The sequence below is a fragment of the Mustela lutreola genome, chromosome 2, assembly GCF_030435805.1.
Source record: "Mustela lutreola isolate mMusLut2 chromosome 2, mMusLut2.pri, whole genome shotgun sequence".
NCBI classification, from domain to species: Eukaryota; Metazoa; Chordata; class Mammalia; order Carnivora; family Mustelidae; genus Mustela; species Mustela lutreola.
This window is the reverse complement of record NC_081291.1, coordinates 17,448,310-17,471,892: the sequence shown is the minus strand read 5'-3', so window position 1 is coordinate 17,471,892 and position 23,583 is coordinate 17,448,310. Positions and strand designations below refer to the sequence as shown.

At 47.0% G+C, this 23,583-nt stretch overlaps 1 protein-coding gene across 3 annotated transcripts in view; it reads right to left on the bottom strand.

The window, feature by feature from the left end:
* Positions 1–23,583, bottom strand: part of KLHL18 (kelch like family member 18) — a 54,016-nt gene that overhangs the window by 11,117 nt on the left and 19,316 nt on the right. For all 3 annotated transcript variants that reach the window (XM_059160743.1, XM_059160744.1, XM_059160745.1), the window contains 5 exons: positions 11,345–11,475; positions 8,827–8,967; positions 4,067–4,265; positions 1,351–1,511; positions 27–163 (listed from right to left, as the gene is read on the bottom strand). In XM_059160743.1, the coding sequence (XP_059016726.1) occupies positions 27–163; positions 1,351–1,511; positions 4,067–4,265; positions 8,827–8,967; positions 11,345–11,475 (769 nt within the window). The remainder of the gene's footprint in view (positions 1–26; positions 164–1,350; positions 1,512–4,066; positions 4,266–8,826; positions 8,968–11,344; positions 11,476–23,583) is intronic.

Genomic DNA, 23,583 nt, shown 5'->3' with positions numbered 1-23,583 from the left:
CCCTGCAAAGGGGAGCTGCAAGATACCTGCTGAGTTGAGGCCCCCCACGGCATAGATAAGGCCCGTGATGGACGTGCAGCAGCGAGGCCGAGTTCTGAAAGCCGGCAGGTGGGGCCGGCGCTCCGGCATGAGGTGATAGTCCTTGGCTTCGTCTACCAGGTCCCTGGAATAAGGTGCAGGATGTCACAAAGCCAGGTATCCTCCCCACATGGTCTACATTTGTATTTCCGAGTCTGGTCGCCCCACCCCCAACTGGAGGGGAAACATGCGAGGAGAAGCATTCTGGAAGGTTTGGTCTTGAACCCAGGTGAGTCCAGGCGGAAGCACAGCTCCTGAAACATCCTCAGAATCGGAGGGGCGAGATGAGCAGAGTAATCAGAGCGACTATCTTCTAATAGGCACACACTGGCAGGAGAACAGGGTAGTGGCTACGACAGCTGGCGCTGGGGAGTTCGAGAAGCAGCCTGCATCCTGTCTGCCAAGACCCAGCTCTTCCTTCCTATCCCTCTGGCTCGCACCCCGCAAAGTGCCATTTCTCACCTAGACTGTGGCAGAAGCCGACTGCTGCTGACCGACTGCCCTGCCTCCAGCCCTGCCTCTCCATCCCACCCCCCACACTATCGCCCAAGCCGTCGAAGAACCTTCAATAGCCACCTGCTGCCTTCAGAACGAAGTTCAAACTCAACAACCCTCTTGGACTGCTTATCACGGGGTCCCCCCACCTGCAGCCACACCACCCCCTCCTGCCATACGCCTTCATGTGGCTCGCGCACAGACACCGACTTCCTCTGAACTCGCTGTGAATATGACAGGCTGTTTGGAGGAAGGTGAACATTTTCCTTTGCTGTTCTACTTTTATAATGACGCTCCCATACGGCTACTGCCTTCCTGGCTGTTTCGGGAGCTCTGCTCTGCCACGTTGTCACTGATGTACCTTGGGTAAGTTTCCCCTGCTGGTAAACACCACCTCCCCCCTTGCCTATTACTGTAGGCAGGCCCAAACCCACCTGAGGCCAGTGCACTAATGTTTACTAGAGACAACGAGGAGCCCCAGGGAGTCACCACTAAGTCAACTCCTGGAGATGCTAGAAGATCCTCAGGGAGTGCAGGGGAGGAGGCCCCTTCTGCCTCCATGCCCCCTCATGGCACATTTACTTGCCCAAGGGATCGACTTGGGCTCTTCCATGGTCTAGACCCAAGGCAGGTCAATCTGCGTGCCGTGAATTAGGACTGACCGTGTCAAATTCTTCTGCCCCTGAGCTGGGACACACACAGCCTAGGAGCCCAAGCCCCTTCTCCGCTGGCCCCCTTGCCCCCGGCAGCGTCCTATGCGGGCCAGTCCTCGCTCACCTGCACTTGTGGCAGCAACGCACCAAGTCATCCTGCTGCACGCGGTCTGACAGGAACTGGGGCCGGCAGAGGGGCAGGCGGATATTGGACAGCAGCTCAGGGAGGCACGGCCCCCTCTGCTCCCGGTCATATCTGACCCAGGCCAACGCAGCTTCAAAGACCTGCCGTGGCGGAAAGTGCAAGCCGTTTAGTAACCCCTCGCTTCGGGGCCACGTCCCCGGGCCCCCAGTCTCAACCCCTGCACTCCCTATACGGAGGCAGTCCCTCAGGCCCCTCCATCTTTCCTCCCACTTGTCTCCTGAAGTCACTGCTTTCTGCTTCCCCAATCTCCCCATGTGGCCCAGCCTCTTGAAAGGCAAGCCTCAGTGGCTGTAACAGCTTCCCGGCTTTCATTACGTCTTCCTAATGGAAAGCTGCCAGGGGCTCCTTCCTCCTTTCTGCATGTCACCACACTGGCCGCTTGTCTTCACTCCTCGGCCCCCTCCACCCTCTGCTCTCCCAGGCTGGCTACTTCTCTGTCCACACATACCCCTGCATTGTGAAGGCCCCTCAAATCCTCCTCTTCATCTAAACCCGCCCCCCTTTCCTTAAGGCCTGGTTCCAGATCGATGCACTCTGGAGCTTTCCCTAAGGGCTCCAGCCACAAGGGTACATCCCTCTAGAACCCTGGATCCAACGTATCACCGATAAACGAGCTGCCCTGGGTCATGTTCATCAGTGGAAGAGCTCGGGACAGGGCTCGCTCTTGGGACAGGCTCTTCCCTGAACCTTATAGCATCCACACGGCCATACTCGGGGCATCCTTTTCTACTGTTCTTCGGATATTAGGGAAATGAGCTGACTAACCTCCCAACAGCTTGCCTCCTGGGACCTGGGGCTCCTCCCGCTGAAGCAGAGCTTCCCAGCAGGCCAGGACTCCACACGGCAAGCGTCCCGAGCTGCTCTGCCCGGGGCCTGGGTTAGGTTTTCCAGTGACCGGAGCAGCGGACGCCTTGCCGCAGACGAGCTCCCGGCGCCTGCAGGGGCAGGTCCAAGCATCTCACCCCCGCACCAGAGCCCTTCGCCGTCCAGTCCTGGCCACCCTCTGCTCCAAGTATCATCTACTTTGTCCTCTCCTGGTACCTGCACCACACCTCTGCTGACCAAAGGGATTGCCCTTTGCTCCTCTCTGACTGCTAATACCCTGTGTTCTCCTTTATTCACTCTTCTTGAGAACCCCACAAGGGGTCTCCTTTGTCCTTCGAGGACCCTAGCCATTCAAACGCTTTGCCTCTTCCATCGGTTTCATTCTTCCGTGCTCCCCACTGCCTCCAATCCTTTCCCCTCCATAACTGATGTCAATAGGCCTCTGACACTGCTCCGTCTCCCCCAACCTCGCGCTCAGGGCCCCTCTGGCCTGCTTCCTCCGTGCGGTCTCACCCAGCATGGGCTCTGCGGGTTCTGAGATGGGTGCCCTCAGCACTCATGCTGTGCACCTTCCTCCCTTAATCACACCCATCTGGAAAAAGTCTCTTCCCTGGTGAGGTCCAGCTCCATAAGTGGACCCCACAGCAGCATATGCCGCTGCAGGAGCTGGCTGGTCCTTTCCTTTCCTTTTTATTTATTTATTTTTTAAAGTTTATCTATTCTTTTTAGTAATCTCTATGCCCAACATCGAGCTCAGACTCACAACCCCAGATCAAGAGCCAGCCAGGCACCCCCTGGTGGGTCCATTCTAACTTCGTGGCTGCTAATCTCATCAGGCCCTATTTCCCACCAAGCCCCTCTTCCTTTCCCTGGTGTCATCTATTTCCTCTCCTGCTCCCAGAGGGCTGGCTCATGCCTTTTCATCTCCCCTCACATTTCTCACCCTCCTCCCGATCCTTATTCCCAGCTAAGAAAATAGACACGCAGCAGAAGAGAATGTCAGCAGACTTTGCCAGCTTCTCCCTGTGCCCCTGGCTGTGGAGGTTCTCCCTTCCGCGGGGGTGGACGGGAGTGGCTGGTGCTCCCAGCAGGGACACCCCTTAAGCCCTCGACTCAGCCTCCTCTTGCTTCCTCCAGGAAGTCACGCCAGCAGCCATTCTCCCTTTCCTCCTACGTCACCGACTCTTCCCTCTCTTCTGGAAAATTCCCACCAGTAGTCAAATATACTGCCATTTCTCTCACCTTAAAAAACAAACCAATCCCTTCCAACTTCATATTCCTCCCCAGTAATTGCCCCAGTGCTCTGCTCCCCTTTAGAGGAAGACTTTTAAAGAATTATCTATGCTAATATCCAGTGGCAGCATTATTTCTAATAGTAAATATAGGAAATCACTGGAACTTCTAAGAATAAGGGGTGTGATGTTGATAAAATCCACTGAGGGGCGCCTGGGTGGCTCAATCAGTTAGGCATCTGCTTTTAGCTCAGGTCATGATCCCAGAGTCCCGGGCCTGAGCCCCACATCGGGCTCCCTGCTCAGCACGGAGTCTGCTTCTTCTTCTCCCACTCCCCCTGCTCATCCTCTCTCTCTCTCTCTCACTCAAATAAATAAATAAGATCTTTAAAAAAAAAATCCACTGAATGTTAGACACTGAAATGGATATAAAGTTCTCATGAAACACAAACACAGTATAATGAAACAAACCCATAATAAACAAGCCGCACATGCATTATGGTCTTCATGAAAAAAACAGAGAAGATTAGAGAGGCAGCCCCCACGTGCCCTGCACATGGCTACCGTGCTCTACACACCTGCTCCTCTGACTTCACGTTCAGCTCGTCCCGAGACACCAGCTCGAGCACGTCTTCCAAGGGCAGGGCCAGGAATTCTTCCGACATGGACACCTCCACAAAGTGCTGGTGGATGAAGCTGTTGGCCGCGTCATACAGCACGGCGCACATCATGGTCTCGGCAAACTGGCGGACGCCCAGGCAATTTTTGGGGTGAAGACTTTTGCCATTAGAAAAGAGGGGAAAAAAAAGTTAGAGGAAGAATAGTATCTTCGATCATTCTCAGGTTGGTTCTGGGGAGAGCTAAAGAATGCAGAAAACCCAGCTTTGCTGTCTGGTTGGCTGCAAACTCCCTACATGATCCCAGGTACACTGCTCAGGGACTCCATTGTGAAGGTTTACAATGAAGACAGTTTTATCCTCACAGTCCCTGCCTCTTGGACCTCGTGCTCAGTGCATCTAGGGGGGATGAGCTCTCTGGGAAGTCCTGGGAAGCAGCTATGAAGACAGCAGAAGAATATGCACTGGAAAGCCTGTTTGCTTTCCCTTAGGTCATTGACATTCTTCTTCTTCTTTTTTAAGATCTTATTTATTTATTTGAAAGAGAGAGACAGACAGAGATGGTGAGAGAGAGCATGAGTGGGGAGGAGAGGGAGAAGCAGACTCCCGCCAAGCAGGGAGCCTGATATGGTGCTCAATCCCAGGATCCCGAGATCATGACCTGAACCAAAGGCAGACGCTTAACCAACTGAGCCACCCAGGCGCCCCGGCCACTGATACTCTTGGTCGAACACCTACCTGTTCCCCAGAAGGGCACTGAAGTTGTAGAATGAGAGTTTATTGGTTTTTTTTTTTTTTAACTTTTGAAGATTTTCTTTATTTATTTGACAGAAACAGACAGAGCGAGCACAAGCAGGCAGAGCAGCACACAGAGGGAGAGGAGAAACAGCCTCTCAGCTGAGCAGGGAGCCTGATACGGGGCTCGATCCCATGACCCTGGGATCATGACCTGAGCTGAAGGCTGCCACTTAACCTACTGAGCCACCCACATACCCCTAGAATAAGAGATTAAACCATGCAGAGAGATGACTTCTCTAACATCAGGATCCTTACATTCCCTCTTCTGTCAATGGCAAGAAACTCTATGGGTCTAACAGGACACCTAGGAACGACAGCAGCAGCTACCGCTCACTCAGCACCATCAGGGCACCCAGTACTTCTCCAGCCAGAACCTTTTTAACAGTGCTACAGAGCAATCATTATTTCCACTTTTAGATGGAAAACTGAGGCTCAGAGAAACTAAGAATGTGCTCCCAGTCCTCTCCAAGCAAGTGGTGGTGCGGATGAATCCCGTATCCGTTCCCACGACTTGGAGACAGACCTGCCCTCGCTGAGGCCATCTGGGTACATTCAGGCCCTGCGTCCCACCAGGTGACACGGAGGGCTCCTCAAGTGTCCATAACAGCCTCACCTGGAAAAAGGTAAGGATAACAGCTAGCCAGCTCCCACACCTGTGGCCATGCTTAAGCAAGAATGTGGCAAAAGCACTCAGCATGGTGTTTGGCGTAAAGTCCACTACTGTCTTAATTTTTTATCGTGGTTGTTCTTCTTACTACTACTGCATCTGACAAAATTTCAAATGCACCCAAATTGGTTCTGAAATCTTGGTGATAGCGGGAGACCCTGAGGATGGGGTTTTCTTGTTTTGACTTTGTGACTGATAATCTGTGGAGGGAGAGGGTGTTTATCGGATGGAAGGGGCCCGGGTTTTCTTTATTAGACTGCCTGCTTTCCTTCCCTGCCATGTTGTTTGTTTATTTATTTTTAAAGATTTTATTTATTTGACAGAGAGAGAAAGAGAGCATGCTAGCACAAGCAGGGGGAGTGGCAGGGAGAGGGAGAAGCAGACTTCCCACCCAGCAGAGAGCCTGAGGTAGGCTTGATCCAAGGACGTCAAGATCATGACCTGAGCCTGAAGGCAGTCACTTAACCGACTGAGCCACCCAGGTGCCTCACCCCGCCACTCTGCTTAAAGTAACAGGCAGAGTTATATTCGCTAGTCAACAGTCACCACTGTCCCCCAGCTGCAGAGTCTCTGAAGGGCCGAGTCCCTCAGGAGCCTGCCTTTGGGATAATCTAAATTCCACAAGCTATTGCTTCCCTTCCAGCTTGAACTGGTTTGGTCCAGTGCTTTGGAAATCTGTGTGCATTTCCACAAAGGCCAGGAAGCATGAGCACTGACTAACACCTAGGCAAGGCCGCAGAGCCAGTGAAGAACACAGGGCTCAAGGTCAGAAGGTCAGCTCAGTCATCAAATACCACCTTTCTCCTGGAGCACTTACAGGGACTGAATGAGACTTGTTTAAAGGCCTTTACACACATATGGCTGATGTGAGTTTCTACCTTCCCTGGGCCTCTACACCACGTGCTTCGCTGACCCCAGCCACAGCAACATCAGCTCAAGAGGAGGCTTCAGTGCTATGGACTGGGAACTGGTTAAGAGTCCAGAGCCGTGGGGAAAGATGGCCAAGTAGCTGCCTGGTGCACATTTCCATCTGCTCCCTCTCCGGTTAGGACTCCTGTACCTCGCCTTTGGCTCTCTAATAAGGAGAGCAAAACACACCTTCAACTGAAATGGGCTTTCATGTCGATGAGATGTGAGAAGCTGCATGTGAGGCAGCTGGTGGGGAAGTAGAAGGCCCCATTCAGGAGCAGGAGGAAAAGAAGAGGGAAAATGAACCCCAAGGGCGGAGACAGACCCCCATCTTTCATTAGCCACCTCACAACCAGCAACCACCTTCCTTGCAGCACAGCTTGACTCTGTCAGCAGTAAGAGGTAATGCTTTATCAGAGGCAGGAAGCAGTGACCTGAATTAAGTAAGTTACTGGCTTGGTTCACTGATGCATCCGAGGTTCTGATTCAATTCTGAGAGAAGAGTTTTGGAGAATACATAGCTCCAGTGCTCACCTAAAAACAAGGAGGCCCATACATCTGAACACTTGGAAAGGGACCACAAGGAAAAAAAAAAATCAACTCCAACCTCATGGACAACTCTGACAGCTTTACAGCTTCTCTGTGCTCTGGGAAATCCTGTGTTTCCCACTATTGCTCAGAACGGTTTCTCTCAAGTCGCTAGTGATCACAGCTTGGCGATGAAGGGCCCATATGCTTATTTTTGAATATGGGCACATGGGATGGGGACAGGTGGGGGGGCCCTAACACACTCTGCAGCCGGGCTCAGGGAGAACCACCCCAAGGAGCAGAGGCAGTGATGGTAACTACTGGAAGGAAAACAGAAAGCAGGTCAAGTCTCTGGGGCCTGTGCGAAGGAATGAAGACAGGAATAAGGTGTGAAGTGAGGCTTCAGAAGGGATCTTGCAGGACAGGACAGACTCATAAGGTCAGGCTTTGTGCTTAAGTGCGTCCTCCTAAAATGTCACTGATGCACGTAAAAACTCCACTGGTCTAAAAATCACTTTTCTAAGCAAGTTTTGGTTGACACTTCTTTGTAACAAAAGCTGGGTCCAGTGTTGAGTGATGACCTCGAAAGCCCCTAGGTGGAGCTGTTGTCCCCTTGTGAGAGTGGCCAACTGCATCCTTTCCAGAATGCCGACTTAATCATTCTGAGTTCTGTGGGGACAGAGAGATAAACCAAGACTGGTCTACATCCTTAAGCAGCTCAGGAGTGAGTAGGAGAGCCAGGGTGCCTCATACCCCCACATGCATCGTCCAGCCTGACCCAGAAGCCATCCTAGCACAGGGTCAAGCCAGGCTCTGGGGCTATGCTGTCTTTATGTAGTCTCATCTGTAAAACCTGAAACAGGACTACCTATCTCACGATGAAACCACTCACCCTGCACCCAGAAGAGACTGCCCCGTGTGCTAAGCATCATACCCACGGTTATTAAGACTAGCTGCACACACAGCAGTGCTCGGTGATGTCCATGAGCACCATGGGAGCAGGATAGGGACAGCAGGTGGGGTCCACAGAGCTGATAAGGGAGCTGGACTGGGACAGGGAAACATCAGCTCTAAGAGGAAATGAGGTTCAGGAGGGCAGATCTGAGACAAGAAAAATGCTGGTCTTCAGGCCAGGGACCCTGTGATCACAGCAGCTCAGGTGGAGGCCGGGCCTCAGAGAGCACCACAGACAGAGACTGTGTGAAGCCCAGCACTACCCTGCACCCCCAAGTCTCTAGTGGTTAAGGGGCAGCTTTGACCTTATGGCTAAGAGCTCCCCCTCTTCAGGGGGAAAAAGAGCTTTCTTATCAGCTCAGTCATCAAAGGGGCATTGCTGAATGCTGGACCTAAGCAGGGATATACTCTGTGGTCCTTACCCTAAAAGAACACACAGTGACTGCTTCCAGAAGACTTAGGGGGACAGAGAGTTCCAGAAGGTGAAATTTGGGTGGCCCTCTAAAGAGCTGAAGGAAAAAGAAGTCAAGATATTCAAGGAGGGGAAAGGATCCACACAAAGAAGGAGATGGGCTATGGAAGAGTGAGCAGCATGGAATCTGTCGGTTTGGTGAGAACAGCCAGCTAAGTCCGCCCCTGGTCAGACTGGAGGACCAGAAGAAGAGGTACATGTCAGGCCAGGAGAGGGCAGAGGCAGGGGTCCATAAATATGTTCCTCAAAGGTTCACCCCAAAGAACCGGGCACTGCTCGGCTGCGATCTGAAGAGTCAGCTCGCAGGCTCACTCCCTCACGGAGCGAGTTGGCAGGGGCTTCCAGGACTGACCCAGGTGCGCTCCCCACCATGGGCCGGGTCCGGGGCCTCACCGTTCTCGAAGGAATGTGCAGCAGGCGTCCTTGATGCTCTGCAGTTGCAGGAAGCTCGCGCCCATCAGCAAAGACTGCACGTTCTGCTGGTCAATGGCAAGGTGGCCGTTGTAGGCGAAGTTGATCAGAGCCTCCAGGGCGCTAGAGAAAGGAGGAAAGAGCCGTTTCAGAGACTCTGGCCCTCGCTGAGCTGACATGCCTACCTGGGGAATGTGTGGGCCCCGCTCTAACATCCATTGAGCCCAGGCCCTTCGAGAATCTGACAGGAATAATGACTTCCCCAGAGCCGAAGACTCATTCTACTTCTTAAGCCATCTTCATTGCCCAAATAATCTTATTACAGAAAATTCTAAAATGAGAAAGCAAGTACCCACAATCTCACTACTGAATGAGTCAACCGTGGTTACTTTCTTGGGTTCATTTTCAGTGCCTATTTGCCCGCATGCACAAATGGTACGCAGATAATCACACAATACTTATTGAGTCCTTTCCCATGCGGCTACGCTATCTTCACATTTATCATTTTTAGTGGCTGCTATACAGTATTTCAACATGTAAACACGCCGTAATTTATTTCCTTTACTGGTAGGCCTCGTAGCTAGTAACTTCTTACTGCCATCACAAATAGTGTTTTTATTATTTCTTTGGGATACATTTCCAGAATGAGAGGCCGACAAATTTTTCTGCCTTTCAATTCCCACAGGGAAAGAACTCCCAGTTCCATCTCGGCTGTATGTGGTCTGGCCCCTCTCCGGCTCTGACCTCAATGCCTTCCACTCCTAGCCCTCACTCTAGACCAACATGCCGAATACATTCTCACCGCAGGGTCTCTGTACCGTCTGCTCCGTCTGGAGGGCTCTGTCACCAGGCGGCTCACTCCCTCACTTTAATAAAGGTCTCGGCTCAAATGTCACCTCATCACAGAGGCCTTCCTTTATCACCCTGGAATAGCACAGACCTCCACCATCATTCACTTTACTTTTCTCAACCTGGTCTCGTTTGCCAGCCCTATCCTGCACATGTGCGGTTATGGTTATGGCCCGATCCCCAGGACTAGAGGCACAATCAGAGGCACTGTTTTCTCTGTGCTATAGCTCAGTGCTTACAGCCGCACACATGACAGGTGCTCAGTCTACCTCTGAAAAATGAAGCACTTGGACTGTGCATAGACGATGAGCACAGCTCCTTCAGACACAGACCTCAGAGAAGAGTGCGCACAAGTGTCCTTGCAGACCTCCTTCTGTGTCTTTCCTTAGAAGTAGCTGGCCTGAGATTTCTGCCTTGCAGTGGGGATATAAAATGCCTCCACGTGCTGAGGCAGATCACTGCAATCATCCAGAGGTTACTACTGTTCCCAGCTCCTTCACCCCCAGTTGCCACCATGGTGAGATTAAGAAGGCAGCAAACAAATGACAGGTTACTGGCTGATGTCACAGAATCATTGCTTTATTGTTTCTCCTCCAACAAAAATGTCACTGCCCTGAGTCACCCTGGGTGTCTCATCGGCTACTGCATTCCCAGACCTCCGAACAGGGCCAGGCACATAAGTAGGGGTACAGCAGACCCTTGGATAGAGCCTAGGTTATAAACATACAGCCTCAGTTCATAGACTTGCCACAAAATCAAACACAGAATCAGTCACATAAACATCCTTCTCCTTTTCAAGGCCCAAAAAGGCATACTATGGAATATGTTTATATAAAGTCTTCATACAGTAATTAACAAGGTATTTCCATGAACAGCATCCATTAGTAAGTGACTTTGCATGTCAGGACAACGTTAAGTAAGTGCCTGATGACATGATTTCAGCAGTTATGGTATTGCCTCCTGCCTCTAAAATTCATCTAGGGCAGACTATCTCAGCTTTGGCAGCAAGGACGTTTGGGGCCTGGAACTGCCTGCTAGGGAGGGCTGTCTTGGACACTGAAAGGCATTTAGATGGGATAACTTTTGGGCTTGCCCTCTTTGGGCTTCAATTTTCTCAATCATTCAATAACCACAATTTTGCCATTTTCTGAATCTGTGTTGTCCCATATAGCAGCTACGAGCCATACACGGCAATTTCAAATTAAGCTAAAGTTAATTTTAAAATTAAGTAAAATGTATAATTCATTTATTTAATCCCACTAGTTAAAATTCAAATGCTCAGTAGCTACATATAGCTACATATAGTGGTCACCATTCTGGAGAGTAAAAATGCAACATTCCCATCAGCGCCGGAAGTTCTAATGGCCAACACTGTATGAGACACCTGGGGAGAATACAGAATGAAGACCCTCATTTGGAAAACTATTTCATCAGCTAGAACGGTTAGCACAGAAAAGGACAAAGGATAACGTCTCACCACATTTGTACCCAGTCCTCGTTATAAAAAAATATCTTGGTGCTAGCTCCTATTAAACGTGTCGCTCCAACAGTGCTATGTTCCCGCCACAGGCCCGCCAACGGCATCATGCACGGGGCTGAAGCTGAGCCTGGGAACCTGAAGACCGAGAGACCCAGTGGAGAAGCTGAGTACCTGGGGTCCATTCCTTGCATTACAATCTCGTCCTGCTTGCACTCCATCATGTCATTTGTAAACATAGCGTGGAAGTACGGGATAGAGGCTGCTAAGACGATCCGGTGGGCACTAAATTTGTGGTCTCCAATCTGTGGGCAAAGAGAAATACAAAGAGAGATACTGAGTATTGCAAATACAAAACCTGACCGGCCCTTTGCCCCGCTAAGCCCCTGCCTGTCGCAATGGCACCGGAGGCATCCCAGTACATGACAGCTGAGCTGATCAGTTCCACATACTCGGTGACAGGGGAAGAATGCAAACAACACAGTTTCATGAGCGTTAAAATGGTAAAAAAAAAAAAAGAAAGCCCGAATGCTTCCAGTGCTAGTTTTTACTTATATGCAGTCTCACTGCCCTGTTCCTGACTCCCCACCAACTCAGAGACCTGACATCTCTAACACATGATCCCGATCCCAGTTTTATTAAAGGCAGATGGAGGAGACAAACTGTCCATGAACCCAGGAACTCCTGACAGTAGGCTCCTCCAGAAGAGTAAATACACAGTGACAGGAAGAAAAAGAAACAAGACCAGACTTGAATAGGGGCACTGAAGGACAGAGCCGGTATGGTGGGCACAAGTGTTGGGGGGTCCGGGGGCAACAACCGGGCTGCGGGCTGCTACAAGGAGGCCAGAATTCCTCTTAGGAAAATGGCCCCAGCAGCAAGCAGCTCAAATGACTGGTACTGTGTACTACTGGTGCCCCGCACACGCACAGTCCACAGGTCTCGGGTCACATGGGGACAGAGGCAGATTCCCTCCAACTTGTATCGAACCCTCCCAACAGACACATACTTAGCCTGGGGAGTCCCATAATGTGCTTTCCAACTATCTGCCAAAAGGATAGTCCTTTTAACAAGCTTTGCCATTTATAGCTTCCAGCCATGTAAACATTTCCACTTAAGAACTTTCTAGTCTTCAGAAAGAACAAAACAGTCTCCCTCCACCCCCCAGATTCCACATTAGTAAAATGCCAGAGCACCTCACTACCTGATACCAGCTCTTCTTGGTCACATTTACTCAAGGATTCTAGTTCAGGTCCTGTCACTAAGGTCTCTTTTTCATCACTTTCCGTTTATTATCTGTAAGCTGTCCTTCAAGATCACACAATCTTTCAAATACCAAAGGATCGATGAAGACTGACTCAGATTCGATGAGTTCCTCACAAAATCCATGTGTGGCTCATCTACCGGTGTTGGGGACATGAAATGGCTGTGTGCTTTGGAGGTTTTCATAATTAAACAAAAAATCATAGTAAAACACAGAACTATTTCTTAAAGTTGTTCTACTAAGTTTCTAAAACCAGCAGTTTCCCTGATTCCTGCTCTCAGGGGCCACCTCTTTCTTCTGGTATATATCTCCACCTTTCTTTCTTTCCTTTTTTTTTTCTTTTTTAATGAGATTTATTTATCTCTTTGAGAGAGAGAGTGAGCATGAGTAAGCAGGGGGAGGAAGGCGAAGGGGCAGAGGGAGAGAATCCTCAAGCTGACTCCCTGCGGTGGGCGGAGCTTCATCCCATGACTCTGAGATCATGACTTGAGCCAAAATTAAGAGCTGGAGGCTTAATTGACTGAGGCACACGTGCATCCCCATCTCCATCTTTCTAAGCAATGTGCCTAGAATAGTAGTTCTTGAATTTTCACTTCTGGTTATGACTTGTGGGAGCATGTCTCCAAAGAGCCCTGAATGATCCCTGCCTCCTGGCCCTCACCCCACTGGGCGATCCCCTTGCACACTGTCTCGGGGTTGGTCAGTGCGGCTGACAGAATACACAGAAGTGATGGTGTCACTTGAATGCATGTTACATTCGTGGCTGGGTCATAAAAGGCACTGCATGGGGCGCCTGGGTGGCTCAGTTGGTTTAGCATCTGCCTTTGGCTCAGGTCATGATCCAGAGCCCTGGGACTGAGCCCCACATCAGGCTCCCTGCTCAGTGGGAAGCCTGCTTCTCCCTCTGCCTCTTTCCTCTGCTCGTGCTCTCTTGGTCCCCGTCTCAATCTCTCTCGAATAAGTAAATAAAATCTTTAAAATAAGTAAATAAATACACAGGCAACTGCACATTCCTTTTATTGTCTCTCCCAGATCACTCGCTCTTGGGGGAGCCAGAAAACAACATAACCTGAGGAGAGCCATGTGAAAAGGAACTGAGGCTTCTTCCTACCGCTACCTGAGTGAGCCTAGAAGAGGCCCCTCCAGCTCTAGTCAAGCCTTCAGATGAATGTAGCCCAAGGTGGCACTCGGACTGCAAGCTACTTCTGAAGTCCGAAGCTGTGAGATAATAAATATTAATTGTTTTAAGTCACTAAGTTTTGGAGTAATTTTTGGTTAGACAGCAAAAGATAACTATTATATTAGCTACTTAATTTCTGTGATGGAAGATCAGGATTTTGTTCTAACATTCTCTTCACATAAAACTCCACTTACTTCCTCTGTCTTTCCAATATAATTATGTCTGCATTTGTTTAAATTAAGGGTTGCATTATTAGGTCTATGTGAATATTATTTGTAGCCAAGCCATGATGTATGCTATGATTACATTTGTTTTCTTGTATAATTTTTTCCCTGGAGATAAAAAGGAAGTATAGAACCCCTTTTAATACATTCAATCCAGCACCCTAGCAGTATGTTTCTGGTTGTCCTGGAGGCATCCCTACCAGAACTCTGTCCTTATAGGAATCCCATTCACCTCATCTACACTAGAACCCGTTTCCTAAAGCCCATTGAGTCCTCTTCTTCATTTATTCCCTGTTCTGATGAAAAGCATCTTCTAGCAGAGCTGCCTAAGAAAAGGTATCCTACAAACTGTTTTTACTCACAGCACTCTGACACACAAAAACCAATTTTCCAACTCTCCAGACACGAATTGGTATCCTTATAATTCGAATCTAGCATGAACTACTTGGAGTTAGTGCAGGTTAAGGGCTCAGTCTCACAAGACCACCTCTGCTTCAGACACCAACTGCAAGCCTGAGCCACTTGTACTACCGAGCAATTGGCTATAAAGTCAGGGAAGGGGTGGGGATAAGAGTATTTCCCACAACTCCCTCCTCAGGTGTGATAATTTGGCAAAATGGCTCAATGAACTTCAAGGAAAATAGTTTACTTACTGTTACTGGTTTATCACAAAGGATACAAAAGAACAGGCAGCTAAAGAGGTACATAGGGCAGGGTCTAGAAGGGTCCTGAGCACAGGATCTTCTGTCCCTGTGGAACTGAGGTGTGCCACCCTCCCCACTCGTGGCTATGTTCACCAACCTGGAAGCTCCCCAGAGGTCAAAGGTTGGGACTGAAGTTCCAACCCTCTAATCACATGGTTGCCCCCTCTGGCAACCAGCCTTATCCTGAAGTTTTCCAGGGGTCCACAGAGAGTCACCTTATTAGCATAAACTCAGGTGTGGTTGAAAGAGGTTTGTTATGAAAAACAAAGGAGGCACCTCTCACTCAGGAAATTCCAAGGGTCTTAGAAGCTCTTGTGTCGGGAACTGGGAACAAAGACCAAATATTATAATAAAAGATGCTCTTATCACCCCTACCACTCAGGAAATTCCAAGGGTTTTAGAAGTTCTGTGCCAGGAACCAGGGAAAAAAACCAAATACATATTTTTTTTCCCTCAAAGAACTGTTTTGTGCTTTGTTTTTTTTTTTTTTTTTTTTTTTTTTTTTTTTTAAAAGATTTTATTTATTTGAGAGAGAGAGAGATGCATGCACACACAAGCAGAGGGTACGGGCAGAGGCGGAGGGAGAGCAGGCTCCCCGCTGAGCAGGGGATCACAGCCTGAGCTAAAGGCAGGAGTTCACCTGTATGAGCCACCCGGGTGTCCTCCAAATACATTCCTACTGTAACACACAATCAAAAGGCATATACACAATATGTCTGAAAATGTCTTTGTTAGCCTTCAACCTGGATGATAGTTTAGCTGGCTATAAAATTCTAAGTTGGGGGATAGTTCTTATATCAGAATTCTGAAGGTATTACTCCACTGTCTTCTACTTTGTTGCTTTTGAGAAATTTAATGCCGTTCTGAACATTAATACTTAGTATGTGACTGTTCTCTCTAGAAGCTTCTAGTGCTTTCTCTTTATCTTCAGAGTTCTGAACTCTCACGGGGTAATACCTTGGTGTCCTTTCATTCATTGTGCTGTCTCAACCTATAGACTTTATTTTAGTTCTGGGAATGCTTTTCCATCTTATTTCTTTGATAATTTCCTCCTCTCTATTGTCTATTTTTTCTCTTCTGAAATTTCCATGAGTCAGGTGTTAGGCCTCTTGGAATAATCTTGCATTTTTTCACCTGTTCCCCATTTCCCACCTCTTTCATTGGGTCTATCTCCTGGGATTCTTCAACTTTATCTTTCAATATCTCTGTGTTGTAGCTTTTTATAAGGCTATGGTATTTTTAATTTCCAAGAGGTCTTTCTTGTTTTCTGAAGGTGTCCCACCCCACTTTTTATTGAAAGACTCTTATTTCTCTTTCATGGATGCTGTATTTTCTCTAACCTCTCTCAAGATATTATTTTTTTTTCTTTTTCTCCTCCTCCTCCTCCTTGGTTTTTCGTTCCTCTGAGTTCCTTTTCCTGAGTTTCCTGAGTTCCTGAGTTTCCTTTTCCTCTGGGTTCCTTCCCCCCCATTTGTTTTTGTCAAGATATTACAGTTAAATTTTTTCATCTTTTTCTCCTTCTCCCTGCTTTTACTGTTTCCTCTGAGTTCTTTTTCCCCATTTGTTTTAGTCTCTGTCTTTTATTCTAGCGGCTTGCTTTAAATGCCTTGTGACACTTGGCTATCTGTTCATATTTTTAGAAGTTGAAAGTTTTTGAGGGGGTGGCTAGGCTCATCAACTTGTGGACTTCACATCAGGGTGATCAAGCAAGAACCTGCCATTTTGCTGAGGACTGCTAAAAGCAGTATCTTTGGGACTTTTTCTCTGGGGCAAACTTATCAGAGACAGATCTTCCAATCTCTTGCATGGGAGCGCTTGCCTGTAGGTATTCTGGAAATTGGGTGAGAGAGGGGGATGGTCCTTCCATTCACTATTTAGACTTTGCCTTAAAGCCCTTAAGTTCTGCTCCATAGTCTATTTCCTCTCTTCTATGCTTGGTATACCCTCGGTTCAATATGGAAGACTAAAACTCCTGTCTCCTGGCAAAGTGGGGGAGGAGCTGTAGGCAACTAATTGCTTTTCACACAGACTTTCAACTAATCTTCCTGTTTTCAGTATTTTGCTTCTCCAATTTTGGAATTATTCCAGGGTTCTGCATTATAAGTCCTCTTTCTTCTTTATTTCTCCCCCAGCAGGCACTTTCAGTTCCTCTGGCCCTCAAAATTCATCACACTTCAGACTTTCTGGCTTCAACATTCTATTGATCTATCATTTGCTGACATCTCCTCTCCCTCTTACTATCATTTTAATGGCACAGGGCTTAAAATGTGTGTTCGATTAGTTGTGTTAAATTGTCATGCATTTATTTTTCATCTGGAAAGGAGAAGACAAAAGAACAAACTGTACATGCATAAACCAGGTGACCTGGTTTCCCCAAAAAGCTCAGCTAAAGAGAGGGCAGACCTATCTTGGGATATGCTAGCCAGATTACAACTGGATTCTGCATTCTGTTAAAGGGAAGAACAAATATGTCTTTATCTACAAGAGGGAGACCAAGGTAGGAAAAGGTCTGGAAGCTACATCTTAAGAGGAATGGTTAAGGAGAGCTTATTTGTAAAATGTAATGGGGGAGGGGGGATACAGTAGCTATCCTCAAACCCTAAAAGGGTCATCACATGGATGAGGGCAGATCTAGATGTGATAGGGGGGCAGACTTTAGTTTATTATAAAGATTAAGAAGAACCTGTCATCTAAGAATGTTTAGGGATGTCCTTCACCAGTTCCAAAACTATTAAGGGACCTACCAATTCTATAATCCTAGGATATCACATTTTTGTGAAAAGTTTAAAAAAAAAAACAAATACTGGGGCACCTGGGTGGCTCAGTGGGTTAAAGCCTCTGCCTTCGGCTCGGGTCATGTTCCCAGGGTCCTGGGATCGAGCCCCGCATCGTATAGAGCCCCGCATCGCATCGGGTTCTCTGCTCAGCAGGGAGCCTGCTCCCTCTCTCTCTCTGCCTGCCTCTCTGCTTACTTGTGACCTCTGTCAAATAAATAAATAAAATAAAAACAAAATAAAAAAAATTTAAAAACCCAAATACTCTCATTTATAATCTCAGTATAAAAAGTCACTCAAAAAAGATGATCATTTATTGAGTTCTTTTTTTCCTAAGTACCCATTATGCATTCTTTTCTCATTTTAGTCCTCATGGCAACCTTCTACATTAAGTAGCTGCTGTGAATTTTGTTTTGTAGAAGAAGAAATCAAGATTTTGAAGTTACATAACTTGCCTTTTATGTGAAAGAGAAGGATTTATGCTTGAGTAAACAGCTTGAGCTGTTTACTAATGAAGCTTGAGAGGGATCCAGTAAATAACACGCCTCCTCCCTGCTCAAGTTCTCAGCCAACTGGGAAATTTTTGAAATAATAAAAAACCTACACACGATAAAAATTATACAGAATTAAATACACACATATACACCAGTGAATAAAAGTAAAGCTGGGGAGGGGCGCCTGGGTGGCTCAGTGGGTTGAGCCGCTGCCTTCGGCTCAGGTCATGATCTCAGAGTCCTGGGATCGAGTCCCGCATCGGGCTCTCTGCTCAGCGGAGAGCCTGCTTCCCTCTCTCTCTCTGTCTGCCTCTCCATCTACTTGTGATTTCTCTCTGTCAAATAAATAAATAAAATCTTAAAAAAAAAAAAAAAAAAGTAAAGCTGGGGAAATCTGAATAAGAGTGGTGGATTAAATTAGTATCAATACCCTAGTTGTGATGTTGTACTACAGTTTTATAAGCCATTACCATGGGGGAAACTGGGCAAAGGGTACACAGGCTCTCACTGCTATTATTTCAGATAACTACATGTGAATCTACAAATTATCTCAAAGTAAAAAGTTCACTTAAAAAAAGGGACAGGGGCCCCTGGGAGACACAGTTGGTTGAGCATCTCACTCTTGGTTTCGGCCCAGGTAGCAATTTCAGGGTTGTGAGATTAAGACCCATAATCAAAGCAGAGTCTGCTTTGAGATTCTCTCTCTCTCTCTGCTCCTCTCACTTGTATGTTCTCTCTCTCTCTCTCAAAATAAATAAATAAGTAAATAAATCTTTAAAAAAACCAGATAAATAAAAAATAAACTAAAAAGGGGACCAAGAAAATGGGAAATAGAAACATTCTTTTATTACTGACTAAATACTATAAATTATGACCTACATAGGAGGACATGTGTGGTCCCTATTTTAACATCTTGAATTACACAGGCCCATGCAAAGGCTACTTTCTCCAGTAATAGATCTGCAATTATACTGTTACCTCAAATCTCCTCAATTCTCCATTCCTAAGGTGGCAAAGAAATGTGAAATGATGCAACAGAATTTACAGAAAAATAATTAATGAGCAACATATAATCGGCTGCTCAGAAAGGGCAATACTACTTGGAACACATCCCTACCTTTAATCACATTCTGGTATGTCCACCCTCAGACAATACCTGTTATAAAAGTATTACCCTTAGAATGGAATCAGACCGTACATTTCAAGTATTGGAAAGAGTCAGGTACCAAGTCCAAGCTAGGGCAGAAGGAAAGAAGTGAATCTGGTATAATGAAACACTTTGAGCTGAACAAGTTCAACTCATGACCACATACAGAAGCTGCCTGGGCTGGATCAGGGCATCAGGTCTCTGTGCACGCAGCAGACACCTGGTGCCTGTGCTCACACTGCCACTTTGTAAGCATTGTGTACCAGCACCAGCCACTTAACCACTGGGGGACGATATGCAATGACTAGCCTCTACAAAGCAAATTAGGGGCAATCACAGGACTTCCTGGGTACATAAACACCTCCAAATCTGCTTCCAAGGGGAAAAACAAACAACTCCAGCCAAGAGCCCAAACAGCCTCCACTAAAACTGCAGCAAAGACTCAGCACTCATGCCACTTGGATTCTACAAAGAGTGGATGCAAAACCTCTTTCTAAGCAGGGGCTCTGCACAGTAGGATCTGAAGAGGAGACTGAAGCATTCCTGCTCACCTATAGGGCTCCTCCATATATTTTTTAAATTATGAAGCCCATGGGGGCGCCTGGGTGGCTCAGTGGGTTAAAGCCTCTGACTTCAGCTCAGGTCATGATCTCAGGTTCCTAGGATCGAGCCCCACATCGGGCTCCCTGCTGGGTAGGAAGCCTGCTTCTTCCTCTCTCTCTGCCTGCCTCTCTGCCTACTTGTGATCTCTGTCTGTCAAATAAATAAATAAATAAAATCTTTAAAAAAAAAGAAAAAAAGTCAATGGGTAGCTTAAATGCACATGTGCTTCAACTTCTCTATACTTGCTTTTTTAAAAATCACAGAACACACACTATTCCTCGATAAATGTTAAAAATCAAAGTGGCCTCCATGATGCAAGGATAGATATGAAAAGGAAAGTGATGTGATGTGAAGCTGGAAAAGTAGATACGGTACTCAAGAACTCTACGTTTTGCTTTAAGAGTATTAGGAAACCAGGCAACAGTACTAAGGAAGGGTCTCCAAAGCAACGGGGCCACTCTGCAGGGAGAGCATGAACTGGGAGTTGCCATTCACTTAAGGTCACAGATGACAGAGAGGGGCTAGCTTGCGGGTAGAAGATCGAGTCAAGTTTTGGACAAGATGCCACCACGTGCCTGGGAGGCATCCAAGCAGAGATACTGTGTAGGAAGTGGACGGGTACGTCTGGAACACAGAGAGATGGGAGACTAGGCTCAAATGACACCTTTGGGAGTTGTCAGGTTGAGACCAGAAGAGGTCACTGAGGGAGAGAGCTCAGAGACCGAAGAGGGTTTAAGAGGAATTCTAACATTTAAAGCTCATCTAGAAGAAGATGCCACAGCAAGGCAGCAGAAGGAAAGTACAGAAAGGAAGAGAAGCAAGGGGACGCCGGGAGGAAGAGAAGGGCTGGGAGCTGGGGTGGTGCGCACCGCTGCCAGACAGGTGGTGTGGTGCACACGGAAGCCAGAAGCCCCGTACCAGCAGGTACCAGCAAGGTCACCTCATACAGGTCTCTTCTGTCCTTGGCTTCCCAACTTATGATGTCATTCCTATTCCTCTGACTTCTCGGGAGTTTTAAAGAAGATCAAATATAAAGGAGTATGAAAATGGTTGCTATGAATGTCATTTGACCTAATCACCACGGTCATCCCAATTTCCTGAAATTCCAGTGGGGAAAAAGGTGTGCAGACCTGTGCAGACCATGCTGATGTTGCTGCCAATCCTGGGTCCTGTTTGGAGGGATGGATTTGTGCTGATTTGTCCCAGCTGGGTCACCAATGAGATAGGACTCAAGGGTACATTTACAAACCTGACGGAGGTACTCCACAATGGGACACAGATGAATAAATAACCAGCCGCACGGACTCTGGAGAAGATTGAAGCTACTTAGCTTTTCCTGAGTGGGGCCTCCTAATTGCAACGCTAGGCTTATTAAATTAAGTGATATATGATACACATGCAAATACCCTAGCATGTGTCAGGTGCTTAGCAGAGATTTAACAAAAATATTGTTTTGCACCCAGCTGAGAGCTACAGCCCTATTTAGCCTCCTGTGAGACTAAAATATAAATAACTGAAATCCTCACGAGTCCAGTCGGATTCACAGAGATTAAAACTCTGGAGTTTCAGAGCCAGCTCTACTACAGACAGAAGGAAGCTGCCCAGTTTTACTATGGTCTGTTCCCAGGCTGGGCTGGATTTCTAGGTAGGAGTATTACTTATGGCAGTATAGCAAGGAGTATAGTAAAAAAAAATTAGAGATTCTCAAGAGAAGCACTATAAATACTGGTAAATGTTGCTGTGATCAACCAGGCTATCAGACAGTATTAGAAAGCACTGCATTAAAGGTCAAAATACATGCCCAACGCTCTTATCTGCTCATCCCAGGGGAGACAGAGACCACAAGCTATACGCCACAGACGTATCGCACCAGCTTCCAGGCCAGCCGTTCTTTCTGTAATGATCCAGGCAAATCTTTTCTCTTCACCCCTGAGCCTCCGTTTCTTCATAAGGGGCTCTAACTGGGTCAGGTTTCTTAACAGGTAGTCATTATATTTGAAACAGTAGTCTAACATGGATTTGGTAAAGCTTTGCCTTTTGATCATGATGGCATCTACATACATGCAAAGAGTAATTATACACACATCTTAAAGGCATCATTTCTCTGGCCAACAGATTGGTGTACGTGTGGATATGAGGGCCCCTGGCAATAACTCTGCCCTCGGGCACAGAAACCTCTGTACCAGAGGTTCTCCAAGGGCCCTCCTGGTTAGTTGAGTCTGAAAGTATAAGCAAAAGGAACCAGAAATCCTGACCACCTCTTCGTCCACTTAAGTTTTGACTTGCCTTAACATACATGCACACGTGTGTGCACACGCATGCACACCTAGCTTCCATGTTCTTCCCTGAAAAGACTGGGAAATTTTCCATTCACAGCCCTGGTTTGGAGGTATCATTAGATCAACAAGGACAGTGTAGCATGACACCACAAATTCTGTTCCCTATCAACAGGCAGTTGGGGCTCAAGATTCAACCAGCTGCTTATTCAAGCAGGAAAAGCAGCAGGGCAAAATCTGAGTTGGCAGTAATCTGAGATAGGTGTTCCCAAAGAAAGCAAAAGATACACCCAGAATAGATTTCTCTTTGATGGAAAACATTTTGATACTATTGCTCCTACTTTCAAGCATCTGACAATAAATATAAATAAAACACTAAGTGAACAGTTAAGTGCCCAGCCTGTACAGACAGATTACCCTTGGGATAAGTGGGATTTAAGACTAAGCTTTCAGACAGTCACAAGAGATGCTGAAAGTGCATAATGGTAATCCATAATTTTACTGAGGCATAAATTTGAATCATAAAGGCTATGAAGCTGGTGTGTGTGAGAATGTGTCTATGAAATGGACAAGTGGCAGGGATGGATTAACCTCTAAAATTCCTTTAGCCTCGAAAATCATTAATTACAAATCTTTTAAGATAGACAGCATATCATTGTAGATAAGAATAAGTACTCTGGGGGCACCTGGATGGCTAGGTCAGTTAAGTGTCTGCCTTTGGTTCAGGTCATGATCCCAGTGTTCTGGGATCAAGCCCTATATCGGGCTTCCTGCTTCTCCCTCCACCTGCCACTCCCCCTGTTTTGTTCTCTCTCTGTCAAATAAACAAATAAAATCTTAAAACAAAGAGCAAGTACCCTGGAGCTAGATGACCTGGGTTCAAATCTAGATTCTGCTCTTTGCTAGCTCTGTGCCTCAATTCACACAACTGCAAAATGGGGTTAAACAGTACCTCTCTCATGGGGTCATTATGAAGATTAAGTTAGCTAATATCTGTAAGGCATTTAAAACAGTGCACAGCACATATGAAGTATGACAAAATTGCTTATTAAATAAATAAAATGTCCTCAAATTTAAAACTATAGAAGTTACCTTTTTTTTTAAGATTTTATTTATTATTTATTTGACAAACAGAGATCACAAGTAGGCAGAGAGGCAGGCAGAGAGAGAGGGGGAAGCAGGCTCCCTGCTGAACAGAGAGCCCGATATGGGGCTTGATCCCAGGACCCTGGGATCATGTCCTGAGCCGAAGGCAGAGGCTTTAACCCACTGAGCCACCTAGGTGCCCCTAGAAGTTACTTTTAAGACCTTTAGAAAAGGGGTTGGCAAACTATAGTCTACCTGCCCAAATGCAGCCTACCTCTTGTTTTGTATTTTGCTTTTTTTTTTTTTTTTAGATTTTATTTATTTGACAGAGAGAGACATAGCGAGAGAAAGAACACAAGCAGGGTGAGTGGGAGAGAGAACCAGGCTTCCCGCTGAGCAAGGAGCTGTATGTGGGGCTCGAACCGAGGACCCTGGGATCATGACCTGAACCAAAGGCAGATGCTTAACAACTGGGCCACCCAAGTGCCCCCCTACCTCTTGTTTTCGTGTGGTATGAGGGAAGTGCTGTTTTCAAATTTTTGTATATGTTTTTTGGGGAAAAATTCAAAAGAAGACTAATACTTCATGACATGTAAAAATCATGAAATCCAAATTTCAGTGTCCACATACAAAATTTTATTGGAACACAGACATGTCCCTA